Consider the following 18,384-nt stretch of genomic DNA (forward strand, 5'->3'; position numbering starts at 1 on the left):
CAAAGTCCAATAAGGTCCAAATTAGTAAAACACACTTTTAAAATTCTTTTTGTAAAACATTGACATCTCTTCTATTTATTTTTTTTTATAAAAGAAATTAAATATTTTGGGGTTATATGGTTGCCAACTATGTTTTTAAGTAAATATTAGAAAACATAATGCCATGAAAAATTTCAATGTTCAATAAAACTGAGAGTTTATTTTTTCGGTAAACCAAATTATTCTTTTCTAATATATTTTAATATTCTAAATTCAATTCCAAAGTTAAAAAAATCTATGAGGTCACGTTTCGTAGATACAAATTTATTTTGAACTTCTTATATCTCAAAAACATGATGTCATAAGTTTTTTTAACTTCGGATTTCAATTTTATATATTAAAATCTATTAGAAAAAAAAAATTAAAAAATGATAAACATTTTTAAGTTCGTCAGTTTCAAAATCTCACTATTCCGAAAAAACATCAAGCCTTTTTGACTTGGGTTTTTTTTTTTTTGAAGTTTAAGCTGCATCTTTCCTACTAGTTAGCTAAAGGTAATAGCAGAAATAATAATTTGTATTCTATTTCTACTCCAATTATTCAAATGTAACAAATATTGCTTTATGCATTTTCACTAATTTTTATAATTACTAAAAACAAAATTCAATATTTAATATTTTTCGTGACTGAATCGCACGATATTCAACTATTAATTTTAAAATTTTTAACAGATAAATAGACTAAAAATATTCTGTCAGATATCAGACATCACTCAATCATGAGTTCCTTTGCAATTCCTTCAGTAGCAATTGTTGCCCTTCTTGGTATTTTTTTGTTTTTTTTTTTGAATTTTAATTATAGTACTGTTTTATATTAAAATTTACTTTTTAGTTATTCTTCAAAATGGCGGGCAAGTGCTTGGTGCAGCATATCCTTGTCATACTGGTAACTGTGGAGGTGTAGCACCAGCTGTTCAAACAGGAGGTTATGCCGGATCTTATGCAAATGCTCAGCCAGGAAATGCTCAGGCTAGTTCATACGCTGGTTCTTATGGAGTTGCTCAGCCAGTTGCTGTAGGTGCTGTTCCTGTACCTGTACCAGTACCAGGACCAGCTGTACCTGTACCAGTACCAGCTGTACCAACAGGAGCACTTGGAGGTCTAGGAAGCCTAGGAGGATTGTTGGGTGGTGGCCTTCCTTTGGGAGGTCTAGGTGGAGGCCTAGGAGGTCTAGGTGGAGGTCTGGGAGGTCTAGGATCAGGCCTAGGAGGTCTGGGAGGAGGCCTAGGAGGTCTAGGAAGTTTAGGATTTGGTCAAAGCGGTTTGTGATTTCTTATAGAAAATACTATAATATTGATACATTTTGAATGCTTTTTTAGGTAGCGAAGATGTTGCTATTAATGGTGATGGAAACGTTTTCAAGAAACTTTTGGAACTTATCGCAAATATTAATATACCCATCAGCATTTTGTAAGTAATGGCACACTTCAGTAGGATAAATGATAAAATGAATTTTTGAAGTAGACTATTTGGCAAAATGTATATGGTTTTAAACTAAAAGAAATTTCATAATTAGCATAAACCAGTGTTTTTACTAAAAATATGTAAAGCTGAATTAAAAAAAAAAAAAATAAAAAATAGTTATTCAAAAAAATCAATCCAAATTTTTGGATAAAATTTTATTTCTATTTTAAATTTTAATATGACTAAAACTTCTGACTGGTGACACTTACTTTCTCGGAAAAAATTATGAGGAGGATATCCTTTTGAAAACGCCAGTTCGCAAAATACATCAAAATCATATTATGAAAGATAATCCCCTAAATTGCAGATATTGTTGACGGCTCTACCCTTCAAAGGAATAAGTGGTGCAGATTTATGTGCACACTGAAAGTGCATGTGCTGCTCAATAATTCTTTTTTTTTATAAAATGATGTTATAGAAAAAATAGGGGAAACAAAATACTAAAAAATGATTAAACTCCTATTTGATTTACAATTTTGGGAAAAGAAAAAGATGTCTAATAAATTCTAAATGGTTTGAAAAAAATCAATTTTTTTAAGACTATTGTAGTTATAACTCAAAAACGAAGTGGAAAAAAAAACAAAATAAAATACCTCATAAATTTTTCAATTAATAATAATCAATAAAATTAATTCAATAATCACCTACTGGACCTTAAAAGTGTGTTTTTAGCCCTGAATCCTAACAAAGACTCCCAATAATTTAGCTTCTTAATTAACCAAACTGATATCTAATTATAATGACATTAAAGAATAAACGCTTATGATGCTTCAAAATTTCTGTTTAGAAAGCTAACTTTTTTGTGAGGCAGTTCGCTGTAGAATAGTAAAAAATGTTCTATGCTCTTTAAGATTTTATTGCTCTTATTCAGAAAATTTTCTTTGCTTTTTCAAAATTCACTGCTTTTTAGTAATCATTTTGATCTTTATTTCTAATTTAAAGAATGATGAACAAATCAAAGATTTAAAGAAAAAGTTCACCAGGATGATGACGAAACAAAGAAATTCAATTTTAAATACTAGTGTTTCAGTACAAGCATTCAAGGAGTTATTTTGTATTATTGTTTTTTGTAATCCATATTTTAAATCATATTTCAAATTAGAAAGAAATTTAAAGGATAAAATTTACTGCGTTAACTGGTATTTAAAACCCTCTACTGCATACGAAGCCAAATATGGTTTTGTCTGTTTGTATGCACTTTTCTCTTCTCTGTCACAAAAAAATGTTAAAGATTATTCAATACAATCTCCTTCTTTGTGTTTCTGAGCACCCATAGACATAGTTTTTTCGTGTGTCCGGCACAAAATAAAGGTGTATTTTATGATCACAGGTGAGTCGGTCAGTCGTGTGCATTGAAATCGAAAGTGTAGAATAAATTCATACTTTAAGTGTTAATTACTGCGTTTGTTTGGTAAGTAAAGTGGAATTAAAAATTTATTTTTGATCGACTCACATAGGAGTATTGTCATCAAAAACCTGGCCATAATTATTTTTCGTGGTTTTTGTTATTATTTCTGTTTAAAATGAGTTCCTACAAGAAAATACAATATAAACAAAGTTTTTATTATTTTTATTTTTTTACCAAAAACTAAAAAAATTGATTAATGGCCTGTACTCCTCCTGTCGACATTATTTTTCTCAAAATTTTTTCCTCATCCCTAATACGCAATTCTCAGTTTCTTTTCTCTCTTCCCCAACCTTAATTAAGATCACCCAAAATAAAATACACTAATAACATCAGTAAATTTAATTTAAAAATAAAAAACGTTGCATAAAGTAAGGAGTATTTTCTATCCGAAAGTGAAAAACTAATTGACCCTCGATTCTCTAAAGAGCACCTAAGAGCACCCAATTTTTGTTGCATTCTGTTAAAGAATATATAAACTAATAACTTAACAAAAATATCAAGTTTTTAGATACTAGTTCTAAGCCCGAATTAAAATAGAAAAAACCATCTAACATTTTCAAAACCGTTAATAAATAACTGAAAAAGAATTCTCCATTTAAATTTTTTTTAGATTTCTATCTCAACACTTCGATATCGCATATAGAATAACACTTACCAAAATACTTCGAATTCAAATAAAATTGAGGTAGATGTAACAGTTAACTTTGAACTCATTTTTTAACAAGACACGATCGAAAAACAAAAAAAATGAGTGCAGCATATTGACACATGTTTATTTTGCACCCACTTATGACCAGGTTTTTACTGCAAATACTCCTATGTGGGACTGTCTAATTGTGTATGCTATGAACCAATTTTGATTGAAAAAAAATTATTGGCCTGGTCTTGAGAGGGCAAAAAGTACGGAAGCCATATTTGGCTTCGTATGCATTAAGGGGTTGTAAATCTACACAATTTGTTAAATTTTTTTGTTGGAAAATTTTATTCCTTTACATTATTATTTTACTTGGAAGCTATGTTTTACTTCAGAAATGGAGCCCCTTCATTTTTAGAGACATTTTTCTCATGTTTAACCCATTTCCAGCGGCGTAACCACAAAAATTTTAGGGGAAGGGGGGCTCACCTATAATATTTTTCAATCATTTTATTACTTTTTAGTTTTTGTAAGATCTGGGAGTGCATTAAAGGGTAAGAAATTTTACTAATTTTATTTGTTCAGATTATGTAAAGAAGACAATTAAAATTATCAAAAGATAAATATTTATCATTTAAAAACAAAATAAAGTGAAATAAATACATTGCATTACATAAGGTTAAGAATTAATTTAAATTTGGCTCATTTTAAGCCATGGAACCGAATTTTTTAAACAAATTAATTTTAACAAACTTTTTTAATGAAAACCGTTTTGAAACAACCCAAAGAACCAATGTAAAGCATTTTTTAGTTTTTTTGTCCGCTAATATTAATTCATGCAGTAGAGGGTTAAAGAGTAATTGAATAGCAACTATTAATAGCCGCTCTCTTTGAATGTTGTTCACTGCTATTACCTCTTTAAAAATCACTCTTTAGTAATATTTGCGTTTCAAGGAATGATCAATACTACTTCGAGTACAATTTCGGACCTGGCATCTAATGTGGAACGAGTTACCTGCCTCCATTTTCTTAACGCTTCCTAACAAAGAGTTTTGCTGCTGTAAGGCTTAACAGGTACTTCTATAGCTTCTGTATGGCTTTATAGAAGCAAAATTGTGAGTTGAATTGTACTGTGTTCATTATATTAAGGGTCAATCAAAAAATATCAAAAAGCGTAGGCGTAGAGCGCATTTTTGTTGCGTGTATTTTTATAAATATTGATCTAATCATTACCAATAAGTCAATTAAATTATTTTATAGTTTTTAGTGCGAGATTAAAGCGTAGTTTTAGTTTTTTAAACTATATATTTTAAGTATACTTAAGTATTATCAAAACAAATTTCAAAAATCAGCTAAATTTATAGTTTCTAGGACTGACAATATTTCCTTGTAAAGCATCGGAAAAAGTCACATTTAAAAGACATAATGATTACCTATGAATAAATTGATGAACAATAAATTAGCCACAGGCTTTCTTATTCCCTCTTTCCTTCTCAATACTATGATTTTCTTAACAAACTTTATTTCAGTATTATGTTCAAGTACCTACATACTTAAAGGATCCTCCTTCCACTTTATTTCAACTAAAATAAACCATTAAGCACCTAATAAAATAACACAAAAAAAAAAAAACAAAAATGAAACTACCCAATAAACATACATTAACCCAGCCTGCAGCTTCATTCAATGGGATTTCCATTATCCCAACAAGAAAACTAAAAAAAAAGAAAACAATAATAACCACATAAAATACCCATCGTATCATTTAATTTAGCACAAGAGATATATTTTTTTTTTTTTTCAAGCCTTTAAAATCCGCACACATTGCATGTGGCCCATGAACTTTAATACCTCACATTTATTAACCGGCTTAAAGAAAGAAAAACTCAACTCTCATAAGCTGCTGGATGCAGTTTTGTCGCACGAGACCGAGACCCGACCCGAACTGTAAGATAACTTGTCTCATTGAAATTCAATGAGTTAACCGCACATCATTGAAGATACCTTACTTGCAGATTTGCACAGCACACAAACCAATCAAAGAAGAAGAAAAAAAATACATATTATCACACTCGCAATAAAAATGTTTTGAGAAAAAAAAATTAAAAATAAATCAACAAAATTGCAAAGAGTTAAAAGGAAAATAAAGATCAGGATTGTGTTGATATTGCATAAGAAATTATATAGGTTTTATGTTGCCGACAGGACAAAAGTTGCATTGTGTATTGCATCATAATTATGTCGGGGATATCTTTAAGATATTATCTGTGTAAGGTGTTTTCAACTTACCATTTTTAACATTTCTCTCTCAAACAGCTTGACAGTTAGTTGTCTATCATCTTCTGTTGTGATGGTCAATAACTTAATTTATCAAACAAGACACACTTTAATACGACTTTTTTATTTCTTTTTTTTTTATTTTGGCTAATTCAAAAAACAAAATGCGAAAATTTTATAAATCGCCAGATAAACCGCGTTCACCACACAGAAACTAAACACTCGCTTCATACAATTATATTGTGGTACAAACGTTTCTATATTGACAATTAAGAATTTCACGCACGTAAAACGACCGCAAAGAAACTCTTTACTTGGAATTTATGCACCATGTGCGACGATATTTTTTTTTTTTCTTTTATCTTTGAAATATATATTTTTCAATGCGATACAACAAACGACAATTTAGCACTTGTTTCGGTTTTTTTTTGGTTTTAAACTTTGGTCTATACGAGTTGAAAGTAATAGTAGATTTGCGAAAATATTAAAAAAAAAAAAAACTAGCAAAAAGATACTTTTGTATCTTTAAGATACTTTTGTATCTTTTTTAGGATTTTATTTTTTTAACTATTTTTGGCTTAAAAGATACTTTATTTCTATTTTTTTGTAAACTTTCTTCAAAAATAAAAAAAAAAATTTGGTAAAAGAAATTTTTTATAATTCTTTAAATTCTTAAAACTTTTTCTCTAAGCAAATTTCAAGATTTTAGGTCTTTAGATACTTTTCATTTTGTATCTTTTTTAAATTTAAAACCTTAACTTCACTGTTTTTTTTTTGCAAAAATCAATCAAAAAAACCATGGTAAACTTCTTTATGGTCGAGAATTGAACGATAAGATACTTTTCCTCATTCAAAAAAATTCTTTTGTATCTTTAAGATACATTTTTATCTTTTAGATACATTTGTATCTTATTAGAGAAGTTTGTTAAATTTTTAATAATTTTGATAATTTAACACAATCAAAGTATTTTTGAACTTAAAGATACACTTTTATTTTCAATGCAGTACAACTTTCTTAGAGAAATTTAACATTTAAGAAAATTTTTGAGTAAAAGAAATTTTTCAAAATTCTTCGAATTCTTATAACTTTTTTTTCCAAAACAAATTTCACGATTTTTTGTCCTAAGATACTTTTTTATTTTGTATCTTTCTTAAGTTTAAGGTCATTAATCCACATTTTTTTGTAAAAACCATTCAAAAAAACATTGTTAACTTCTTTCTGGTGGAAATATACTGTTGTATCTTTAAGATACTTTTTTCTCTAAATAATTTCTGTTCACTTTGAAGCTGTTCAAAGACAAAATAACTTTATTTTGAATTCACCTTTCAAAAGAAGAACAGAAACACACTAAAAAAATCTCTTAGGTATTTACGGAAAGTATCTTGTATCTATTTTAAAAATGCACTTTAACATCCAATTGCTACAAAATTGCAGCAATGGCACAAGCCTCTTTTTTTTACTTGAAACAGATTTATAAATAAAACACCTGTTGAGTTGGTCCCATTCATGAAGTTTTTTTTTTGTTATTCTCTTGTCACTGTCATTAACAATCTATAACGACTCCCCGTTGATGCAGTGTCTGGACCATGCACCAGTTTAAAGAGGCTTGACAGAACTTAAAAGTTCAAGTTATCTCTTTTTTATTTTAGTAAATTTTCGACCTCCACACGAAACTTTTTTTTGTAAATCCAAATCGCGTTTATAAGACCTTTTTAAGCCTTTAAAGAAATGCCAACCGAATCGCACAGAATCTGCAAACAAACTAAAGTTTCAGTCAGCTACAAAGTATCTAGGAAGGTATATTTTGTTGAATTTTCTTTCAATTTTGTGTGTGCAGTTTTTGTGTTGCCACTTGTCGGACTTGTTTGTTGCCGGTTCGTGTTGGATTAGTTGGATTGTTTATTGCAAACTTGTCGGAGCTTTTTATGGTTTTTGTTGAGAGTTTTCATGCAGATTTCCCAAGTGGTTTCACAACAGAGGAAATCCCCCACACACAAGAAGCAAGCACATGGCGAAGATATTTTTGGCGCTAAGCTTTTTTTGTTTTCAGTGTTTATAAAAATACTGGAGGGTTGTTTTTTTTGTTTATGTATAAAAGAAAGTAAGTAGGTGAATGTTTTTGGCCTTTTTATAATGGGAATGGTTTTTGTGTTGGTTGGTCTTGAGGGATTTTGACGATTTATGAAGCTTCAGGGTGTTCTTCAGGGGGCAGTAAAAGTGTCTGGTGAAATTATTAATGTAGGAGGTTGGAAATGAAAACGTTTAGCCAGTTTTTGTTGATGAATGAAAAAAGCTTTTTGATTTGTTTATTGGTGTAAATTTGTGTGTGAGATCTGATTTTTTTTTTTGTATTTTATAAGAAAAGCTAAATGATCTTTAACACTTAAACAGATGATTGCGTACATCTTGAATGTTTAAGTTATTTTGAAAGTTATTTAGGATACTCGAAAAAGGTAAGGGAGTTTAGTCGTTTAAGTTAGTTTTTCGATGATAGAAAAATTTAAAATAAAAAAAAAATCAGTAGAAAAAAATGTTACGCATACGCCACAGTGATCGAATGAATTAAAACATTTGAAATTAAGTGTATGAAAAAATGATGAATCCACCTGGCCTTTTTAGTAAAAATAATATCATTGGTCATTTGAAGTCTAACACAATGGATATCTAAGCATCTCAGAGTCATGTTTTCCTATATAAAATCGTGGCCTACAAGCAAACGTTTAAACGTTTATATGGGGATCTATCGGAAAAACATAAAACATTCTAAAAACCCTTTCAGGCATTCACAAATCTATGTGATTAAAGAATTATGACGAATTATGGATTTATTTAATTCTAAACATTTTAGCATCTGTCTGTCTAAATGTGTTAAACACTCAGTTTTTTTTTTATCACAGACTAACGATGAGATGACAAGGTTCAATTCAAGCCACCTATAATTTTCAATGTTTCCATACAAAATATCGATAAATTACACGTATTTTTGAAGTGTTTTACTTAAAAATTCGGCAAAACTGTAAACGTTGATAGAAAATTTTCAAAACTTGTAAATATCTTAAGCACATAAAGCAGTGTACGAAATTTTTTTTTGATATTTTTATGGAAACATTAAAAATTAATATTTTAAGAAAAACCAGTTGTGCAAAGTTGCTCACAAACCAAGTTTAAAATTAAATACTTCCTTATTCCGCGACCTTTCTTTTTAAATAACACAGAAGATAAGACAGAATCAAAACAAGACCTATAGCCAACGAAGAAGATTAACTTTAATCAAGTTTAAAATTGTATTAAAAATCGGAATAACTTTCTATGTCGAACGCGATCTAATCCAATAAGTCATTGTAAGACGGCCAAACATATAACATAATTAAAAAGAAAACACGATGTTATCGCTTCAGACGATGGACAAGAACTGAGCTTTTTATTTTTCTTAAAGATTACATTGTCAAGCTTAACTAGAGTTGCATGTGCATGATACGATTACTTGAATAAAGTACATTAAAGGGCATACGGTAATATTTAGAAAATACATTAAGCCTAATTAGAATATATGTATATTTATACATAATTAGAAACATATTTTGAATTGAATCATACGATACATTTATACATTAAAACATTAATACATACGATAAATAAATAAAAGATGTTATAAAATAACTTTTAACGAAAGTAACACTTCGGTTACATAAATTAAAGCCTACAGTTCGGCCAATCCTGACATAAAATCGACTCGATTTTTTTTTAGAATTTTTCATTTAGTATTTCAAAAGCATAATGGTTATTCGAACTTTTCATTTTAAAAGTATCAACAAATTGAACAAACGTATGTAATCTGGACAGTAAAACTATTAAAACAAAAATAAGTCGTTCTAAAATATGTTCTAAATAGAAAGAAAGGTAGGCCTAAAAACTCCTGGTACAAGCAAATGCAAAACCACCAGCATTCAGTTGGCCTTAGAAATGGAACAATACAAAACCGGGAGGCTTGCCGCCGATTTCTGAGGTCAACCCGGCGAACCCCACAGGCGGATCACTAGTGTGAAGCAGTTACGTGGGATAGTTATGATCCCCTCGACATCGAGATCATAACAGCGCCGAGAAAAAGGAAGAAGAAGAAGAAAATATGTTCTAAAACTTTCATTAATTCTATAGCATGCATATAAGTTAACCGTCGAGGTGCACAATTAAAACTTGTATTGACGTTAAAAAGATTGATTTTAATTGCATAAAGAACATTCAAAGTGGTAATATCTTTATCAAAATTAATTCGTTTTATAATATTATAAAGTCCATGTTTTTTTTTATTAAAAGTTATATTACTATTAATTAGTTTCAAATTAAATTCATTTATATCACAACAATAATGTGTATTCAAAATATATGTAGCGAAAGTTTCGTCACTTAAGATTTTAAAATTTTCATCACAATGGTTTTGGTAAAATCACATACGCTAAAATTTTCATATTTTTTCACACAATTTGTAGCATAATTTTTTTCAGATAAAATCAGAATTTTTTAAATTCATACTTTTCATACTAAGCTAATCATAATCATAACATTTTTGCATAAAACATAATTTGCATAAAACATAATTTGCATAAAACTTATTACTAATTATTAAATTGGTATCATAATTCTTATCATAAACATAATCACAAAATTTATTAATTCAGTTTTCGAACCGTCATAACATAATTTTTTTTTTATTTTAAACTACATGCAACATATAACTTAACTCACATAAATAACGATCACTCACATAACACATTTAACTTGTCCAATGACGTTGCTGCTTTCGTAAAAGCAGAAGCTGTATGTTCTGGTTGCTCGTCCCACCTGTCTCCTTAAAGCTTCTCGTACTACAGAGAGCTGCAAGTTGTACTTTGAGCTCAAAAATTTCCCGTTGCTTTTAAATTTTTTCCGCAAGCGCATTGATCTGAAGTTGAAGGTCATCGTCTTGATCGTCACTGGATGACTCCTCATTTGGATCTTCCGGAAAATGAATTAAAATTTGAGGTTCTTCTAGCTGGTCCACATGGTCTTGCAACCTCATCTCTAACACCGATTTGTTTCCATCAGTGCTGAGATTAAAAATGATTAGTTTTTCTTTAAGAGAAGCCACAGTTGTCTCTTGTATAAATTTATCAGCTCGAACTTTAGCCATTACTTTAATTTTTCAGTAATCACGCACGAATTTTTTTTTTTTTTTAATTTCAAACATTAAACATAAAACATAAAATGTACTTTAAACTTTGAATGTGACAGGAAAAAAAAAGGGGTTAAATAGATCCCACTTCTGATATGTAAGACGGCCAAACATATAACATAATTAAAAAGAAAACACGATGTTATCGGCGCAGGGACATAAGTCCCCGGGACACAAGTCCCGAATTTTTTTTTCGGGACTAATGTCCCGCTTTACTGGGTCACAAGTCCCGAATCCAATTCGGGAATTATGTCCCACCCTACTGAGACAGAAGTCCTGAATTTTTTAGTCGAAAATGGGACATAAGTCCCGAATAAAGTGAAAACTATTTTATATACATAAATTTTTACTATAAATGTTCATATTGGTACTAATTAATCCATAACATTATTTTTTGGTGCCATGAAATACGCCCAAGTGAAATAAGGAAGTATTTCGCGAATTGGTATAATTTTAATTTTCAAAAGAGAAATAAAGCCATTTTTCAACATTTGGCTTTCTCTTTCGCGTCAATTTATTTTCAAAAAAAAAAAATAAAAAAAAAGTGCCTCGTTTCGGTTTATTAAAGCGAAATAATACCATTATGATTTTTAAATCATTCTTACTTATCAAAGAATAAGTTTTATATAAAATTTGTCTTACTCCAGTTTGCTCCAAGGAAACAAAATATAACTCAAACTTCAAAGAGAATATTTTGCCAGTTTAATGTTTGTTCCAAAGATATGCTTGTGTTCTAACTCGATAAACGCGAAGCGGAAAAAAATTTCTCAGATTCGAATCTCTTTAATTTGCACAACCCAAACGCGGAGCGGAAAAAATTTTGCCCACGGGAGAATTCATTTTGAGGTGTGCAAATAAAAATTCGCGCGAATTTTTATTTGCACAACCCAAACGCGGAGCGGAAAAAATTTTGCCCACGGGAGAATCCATTTTGAGGTGTGCAAATAAAAATTCGCGCGAATTTTTATTTGCACACCTCAAAATGGATTCTCCCGTGGGCAAAATTTTTTCCGCTCCGCGTTTGGGTTGTGCAAATTAAAGAGATTCGAATCTGAGAAATTTTTTTCCGCTTCACCCTGGTAAGTAATCATATCGGTTATCACAAATATCAATTATTAAACTTTCACTTTATACATTTGTTTATATTTTGTCACGATGCAATTTCGACTTACCAATAAATTTGCAAGCTTTGCTTTTGTTTTCCAACAGCTTGTAACCGTACCTTACATCGGAGTTGGTACTACGAAAAAAAATCGTGAGAACAATATCGGTTCTATTATTTCGTCAGCTGTAGTCTTTAATAGTCTCTATAGATATATTTATACAAAAAAAAAACGTGGGACATAAGTCCCGAAAATTTTTTTCGGGACTAATGTCTCAGTAAGGTGGGACATAATTCCCGAATTGGATTCGGGACTTGTGACCCAGTAAAGTGGGACATTAGTCCCGAAAAAAAAATTCGGGACTTATGTCCCGGGGACTTATGTCCCTGCGCCGATGTTATCGCTTCAGACGATGGACAAGAACTGAGCTTTTTATTTTTCTTAAAGATTACATTGTCAAGCTTTACTAGAGTTGCATGTGCATGATACGATTACTTGAATAAAGTACATTAAAGGGCATACGGTAATATTTAGAAAATACATTAAGCCTAATTAGAATATATGTATATTTATACATAATTAGAAACATATTTTGAATTGAATCATACGATACATTAATACATTAAAACATTAATACATACGATAAATAAATAAAAGATGTTATAAAATAACTTTTAACGAAAGTAACACTTCGGTTACATAAATTAAAGCCTACATCATAAACTTACAACCTGAGTTATTTTTTTTTATTAGAAAATAAGGATTTTCATCTTTAATCAAACTTTGTATTTTTTTTTTATTTCAAAAACTTTTGTGTAATTTTGAAAAATTCTGAATTTCAGTTGTGAAATTTTGATATTGAAAGTGTTAAATTCAGATCTTTTGAAACTCGATACAATCATAAATTCTCTTTTTCTTCGAAGAGCGAGAACAAATTTTTTATTGGTTTTCAAAGTTTTTTTTTGCTAAAAGTACATTGTACCTAAATTGTATAAGTTTCCTTGTTTAACTAATTCTTAGCTAGAAACCCAAAATATTTTTTTCAATAACAATTTATCATGGTGAACTTTTCGGCAACATCATGTCAATCAAAACTACTTCTTAAAATATACAAAAAAAAAAAGCCTCTGTTATCCGTTGCTGTCCTTTTTACAATTCATAACAATGTTCCACAATGTGTTTTTTATTAAAAAAGAAACAAACAAAAAATTCGAACTCTAAAGAAAAGTTATACAAAAGGATTCAGTAGAATCACATAATCCAAATGTAAAAAACCTCATACTTTACATGACATCACAAAAACATATGCTCTCTTAACTAATGGAATATATTAAGAATAATAAAAGGTTTTTGTGGTAAATAAGAAAAAAAAAAAAAAAGATTCCAAAATTAAATTTTTTTTTACTTGCTCATGCTGTTTATGCTTTAGACAAGGTATAATTCCATCATATATCTTGATCTTGACTTCCCTAATTTTGGCTAAGTACCTTTATAACTTATTAAGGTAACAGATAACCTCTGTCTCTATATGTGCACTAGAATGCTCAAGAAAGTAATAAAAATGATAATCTTATATATCCTGGAGTTCAAATAATGTTTATACGAATCCTTGCAAATGTGTTTTACCTAATTCAATCTCCTTTACATATTACGAGCTTTAGTTATCTCCATCAACCCTATATGATGGCAAAAAATATTACCATTTCCCAACAACTGCACAACTTCCCTCCTTAGGAGTATAGAATAAACGAAAAGATTTATTTCCCCAACGTCTAGACCATAATTCAGTAAAAATAAGACGAAGATATTATATATGAATATAAGAGGGAAGGTGGAAACTAGGTTATGAAAACAGCCTCCGCTGAAAATGGGAGTTCCTTGGAGATTCCCTTCCAAAAATAAATGATTAGGTATATACGAAAATAAAACGAAAACAATTCTTCCTGTCTGCGTCTATTTTTACCTTATGTTAAATAGCAGGATACAAAGACACGATTTTTTTTTTTGATAAATCGTAGGTATTCATCCCATAACAGCTGTATAAGTCTTTGAGTTTCTTTTTTTTGTTCTAAACAACCAACCCTCAATGGGAATATAAGAATAAGAACCCTAAGAGACGATTTTTCTATTGAAAAAGTTCTGATATTGACACAGGAAAGTTACATTTTGTGATTCCAAATGAAGGTTATTTTTTTTTTTTTTTGTTTAAGTTTATCTGAAACAGGAAAGGATGTTCACTCACTGATACCTGTTGTGGAAAAAAGAAGACCCCCCTCATTCAGGTAAATACAAAGTAGCTTGTTGAAGTAATTGAATACGTGTTTGAACTTTTTATAGAATTGCTAATATTGACTTGAGTCAAAAGCATATAGAAAAGTATAAATTAAACCTTTACTTTCAAACGGTTTTGAAAGATTACACCTTTTGACTTTTTCTTAAAGCATCACTATAACGATGCGATATTAGGATAATGACAGAGAGAACACCGAGGGAGTTAAAGCTTTTAAGAATGATTAAGTAGAAAATTACTAAGCAACATAGAGGAACACATGAACTACTCCCAGCTTTTAAATAAATTGCAAATGACTTAGTTCTTTGTTCATAAAGGTTTAACTAACGCAAGGTACTTAGAGGAGATTATGTTGAAAGTGACTATTAGTTCTAAAGGGATAAAGAAAGTTTTGTGAAAATTGTAATAGCTACTAATTAGTTTCAGGTATTTCAAAGTGAAGATATAATGGATAAATCACTTATTCTACTACAATGACCTAAAAAGTGAAAAAGTGGGAAATTTACAAAAGTAAAAAATTTTTATTTCTTTCTAGCGCTATTTGTTTTTGGAAAAAAACTACAAAAATTGTTTTTGGCACCAAAAAATAAGATTTCTGCATCATTATTTTTAATTTTGTGGTCGGAAAAAGTGTCACAAAATGAGTTTGAAAATTTTCACTTTTTGACTTTTTGCAAAAAGTGGCCGTTGTAGGTATACCATAACCAGAGACACTCTTAAATCTGGCCTGGTCTAGAAAAGGATCAATTTGGACGAAATCATAACAAACTTTATTCGGAGCATGCACACGCGAAAAACTACTATGAAATTTTGTTAACATACTCAAAAATATTGCAAAATAAGAAATATTTGTAGAGTTGAATTAGGGTAGTACATTTTAAACAAATTGATTTAATAAAACATTCACCTTGCTTTTGTGAGCAAGTTTTCAATGCTGCTTTTTTTACTTTAAATTTTTGCCTCAAGGCTCAAGGACTTTTTTATGGGGAATTCGTCGCCAACTTTGTCACACAGTAAAATTCAGCTCGTGAAAAGTTGGCATTAACTACAAGAACCACTTTTTTTAATGAAACTGCCAAGTACCTAGAAATTATGAATTGATCACATCACATCGGATACTTCATTTCCATGCTCACTTCGTGAAAACTTTGAAATTTATATGGGTTATTATCTCATTTGGTATTTTCACGTGAACCGAATCGCAGAATAGGGCTAATTATACGTTATGCCTGTTTCTAACAAGAGTTAAAGTTACCTCATTTTTTTCATCATTCAAATTATCTTATTATGTTTTCGAAACATTTAAACGAGGCTATAGTTTCGCTAAGGAAACTATCATTCGCATTGGATGTTATAATAAGGCCTTATAAGTTTAAAGATTTTGAATTTATGAATTAATATAAAAAGATTTTTTTGAATTTTTTTTAATTATTTTTTTCTTTTAATTTTTGTTTCTATTTTGTTTTTTCTTTTTGCCCATTCAAATTCTTTTTCTGTTGTTCTGAAATATGAAGAGTTTTATTTTAGGTACCTAATTGATAAAAGAACATATTTTTTAATTTCACATATGGCCCCGGTCATTTATCGATCCCACGTATCTCCGCATACCAGCCCAGCACTCTCCCAGTAGATCATTACTCGAACATTATGGGCCATACATATTCATAGTTTTTTTCATAAGATTTAAATTTCTTGCTTCTTAGATAGTCTGAGGTTTATCTTATTCATAGACAAATTAGACTTCTAAATCATTTTTCTATGGCAAAGAGCTGCTTCTAAACTGGGTAATAACTTTAGACTCCAGAGTCGCTTTTAAAATAAATTTATGGCCCAATGTTTTTTTCATGCACTAGAAACATAGCATAGTTTTAAGAAAAAACTTAAAGCTGAAACACAATCACGCTTCAGGGCGTCGCTTCGTTGCGTTACGTTGAGAAATCCTCAAAGCGCGCTTCTGTCACTTTGACTTTGAACAGCTGATTGCAACATAAAATCTGCTGTCAAATAAAAAAAAACACACTCACTCACAAAATTATTGGACCAAGTCTTTATCTTGATTTAATTGTGGAAAAATGAAAAAGGCTATTAATGTGTTTAAAAAATGCATAGAAATTTGTTTATTCTTTAATCCTATATTTATAAAAACAAAACCAATCAAAATATATTGTTTTTAACAATAAAGGCTTGGCCACACCGGAGGGTACGCGGTAGAGGTACAGGTAACGGTACGGGTATTTGTATGGAAAAAATTCCAAACTGACACATCAACGTTCGGGTGTGGAATTTTTTTAATACAAATATCGTTGCCGCTACCCGTACCGCTACCGCGTACCCTCCGGTGTGGCCAAGCCTTAAAACTCAGTCTAAAACATCATTAAATTTTTTTTGTTTTTAATACGTAAATTGTTTTGATTTAAAATATCTCGATGTCGTTTTTTTGTGCAAAATCTATATAGAGAAATTAAAAAACACACATACAGCCCTATTCTGCTATTCGATTCGCGTGAATCGAAAGATTTCCAGCCTTGATCACGTCAAACTGGCTTTGAAAAACGTCTAAATTTCGAAAGCAAAGCGTTGTTTCCGTTTGTTTAAGAAATTTTAAAGAAAAAAATTTTGCTTAAATTTAAATTTAACCTTCATTTAAACGTTTCTTATTTTTGACTTTCACGTGAATCGAATAGCAGAATAGGGCCAATAGTTTTGCAATAATTTTTTTTTTTTTTATTCACATTTGGCGCAATAATAATGTGGGTGACTGTAACTATGTCTGTTAAATGTCAGAAAGCGAGCAAAAGTTCAGTCTGGTTGAACTTTTGCTCGCTTTCTTACGTTTCCTTACGTTTGTCAAAAAAAGCGTACGTAAGAAAAGCGTCATTGTGTGAGGATACACAGATTTCCTATAGTTGAACTTTTCGCAGTTGTCAAAATCGACGGCAAAGCGTGATTGTGTTTCAGCTTTTATATACTTACTAGAAGAAAATATTGCATACTTAAAAGATAAAAACTTTGCTAACTTAAAAGAACCTCTTGGAATAGGTCTTATAGAGGCCTTCTGTCACTTGAAAATACGAGGCTTCTTTAAAACGATTCAAAAAGGTCTTAAAAAGGCCTTTTTTAACTTAAAATTACAAGGCTTTCTCTAAACACTTCTAGGAAAAGTCTTATGTCGACTTTTCACGAGTCGATTTAAGCCGCACGATATGTCACACGGCTAAAGTCGACTAGGATTCTTCTATGGCGATTGTCATTTTAGTCGTAGGTGACTTACGTTCACACGAGTCGACTTACCCCGAAAAGCTTCACCACAAGACAAAAATCGACTCGTGAAAAGTCGGCATTAAGGAGACCTCCATTCCTTAAAAAATGGTTGACAATTGACTTCCGTAATCAAGCCTTAGACTAAACCTATACAAACTCTAGCTTGTCGGATTGAGAAAAATGGACCGGATCCAAGCCAAATTGTTACTTTGGCCTGCAAAACTGTGAAGTAATCATTTCAATTTATCAAGAAGCATGTTTTTTTTAATTTTGTATGGGAATGAGAAGAAACAACACTCCATCAGCCTCCATAGGGCACATCTCCTTTCCTTCTCTCATAATACAGAAAACATGTGACCTATTCACAATGAAGTATTAAAAGTGCGTTCGTAGAAATGACTTCTTTTCCAACCTCATTCGTGCAAATGAAGTTCAAGTTATAGCCTACAGCCAAAATTTGTAATGATTTTGTAAATCAGATCAGCATTCTTTTTCTAACAATAGTCAACTATGGTTGTTATGTCAAAAAATATTGTTGATGTGTCATTGTTAGAAATTGTTGGGTTTTTAACAAATCATTTAGGAACAATTTATTGTTAGTTATTGTTAAACTGTCAAACCATAAAAAAAAATTGTTTTGAGAATACTTTTATTTGCATAATTGTAACAAAAAAATCATGTTTTTTTAATGAAAATAAA

General features: G+C 30.2%; 2 protein-coding genes across 3 annotated transcripts in view; one reads left to right on the forward strand and one right to left on the reverse strand.

Annotated features, from left to right (window-relative positions):
• The window catches only part of LOC129917885 (speract receptor), a 100,137-nt gene extending 93,847 nt beyond the window's left edge, over positions 1–6,290 (reverse strand). For both annotated transcript variants that reach the window (XM_055998085.1, XM_055998084.1), the window contains exon 1: positions 5,834–6,290. The gene's annotated coding sequence lies outside the window, so the exon portion shown is untranslated. The remainder of the gene's footprint in view (positions 1–5,833) is intronic.
• Positions 758–1,549, forward strand: LOC129917886 (shematrin-like protein 2). Its single transcript, XM_055998086.1, has 3 exons — positions 758–803; positions 871–1,299; positions 1,358–1,549. Exons 1-3 carry the CDS (start codon positions 758–760, stop codon positions 1,450–1,452), a joined length of 570 nt encoding a protein of 189 aa, XP_055854061.1. The 3' UTR covers positions 1,453–1,549.
• Positions 6,291–18,384: the final 12,094 nt, after the last annotated feature.

This window comes from Episyrphus balteatus, chromosome 4, assembly GCF_945859705.1.
Source record: "Episyrphus balteatus chromosome 4, idEpiBalt1.1, whole genome shotgun sequence".
Lineage (NCBI taxonomy): Eukaryota > Metazoa > Arthropoda > Insecta > Diptera > Syrphidae > Episyrphus > Episyrphus balteatus.

Bases quoted from the DNA above. Each gene is read 5' to 3' on its own strand.
- LOC129917886 (XM_055998086.1), top strand. From the start codon at position 758: ATGAGTTCCTTTGCAATTCCTTCAGTAGCAATTGTTGCCCTTCTTG. The intron at 804-870 runs GTATTTTTTTGT...TTTACTTTTTAG, and splicing joins AGCAATTGTTGCCCTTCTTG to TTATTCTTCAAAATGGCGGG. The intron at 1,300-1,357 runs GTTTGTGATTTC...ATGCTTTTTTAG, and splicing joins TTTAGGATTTGGTCAAAGCG to GTAGCGAAGATGTTGCTATT.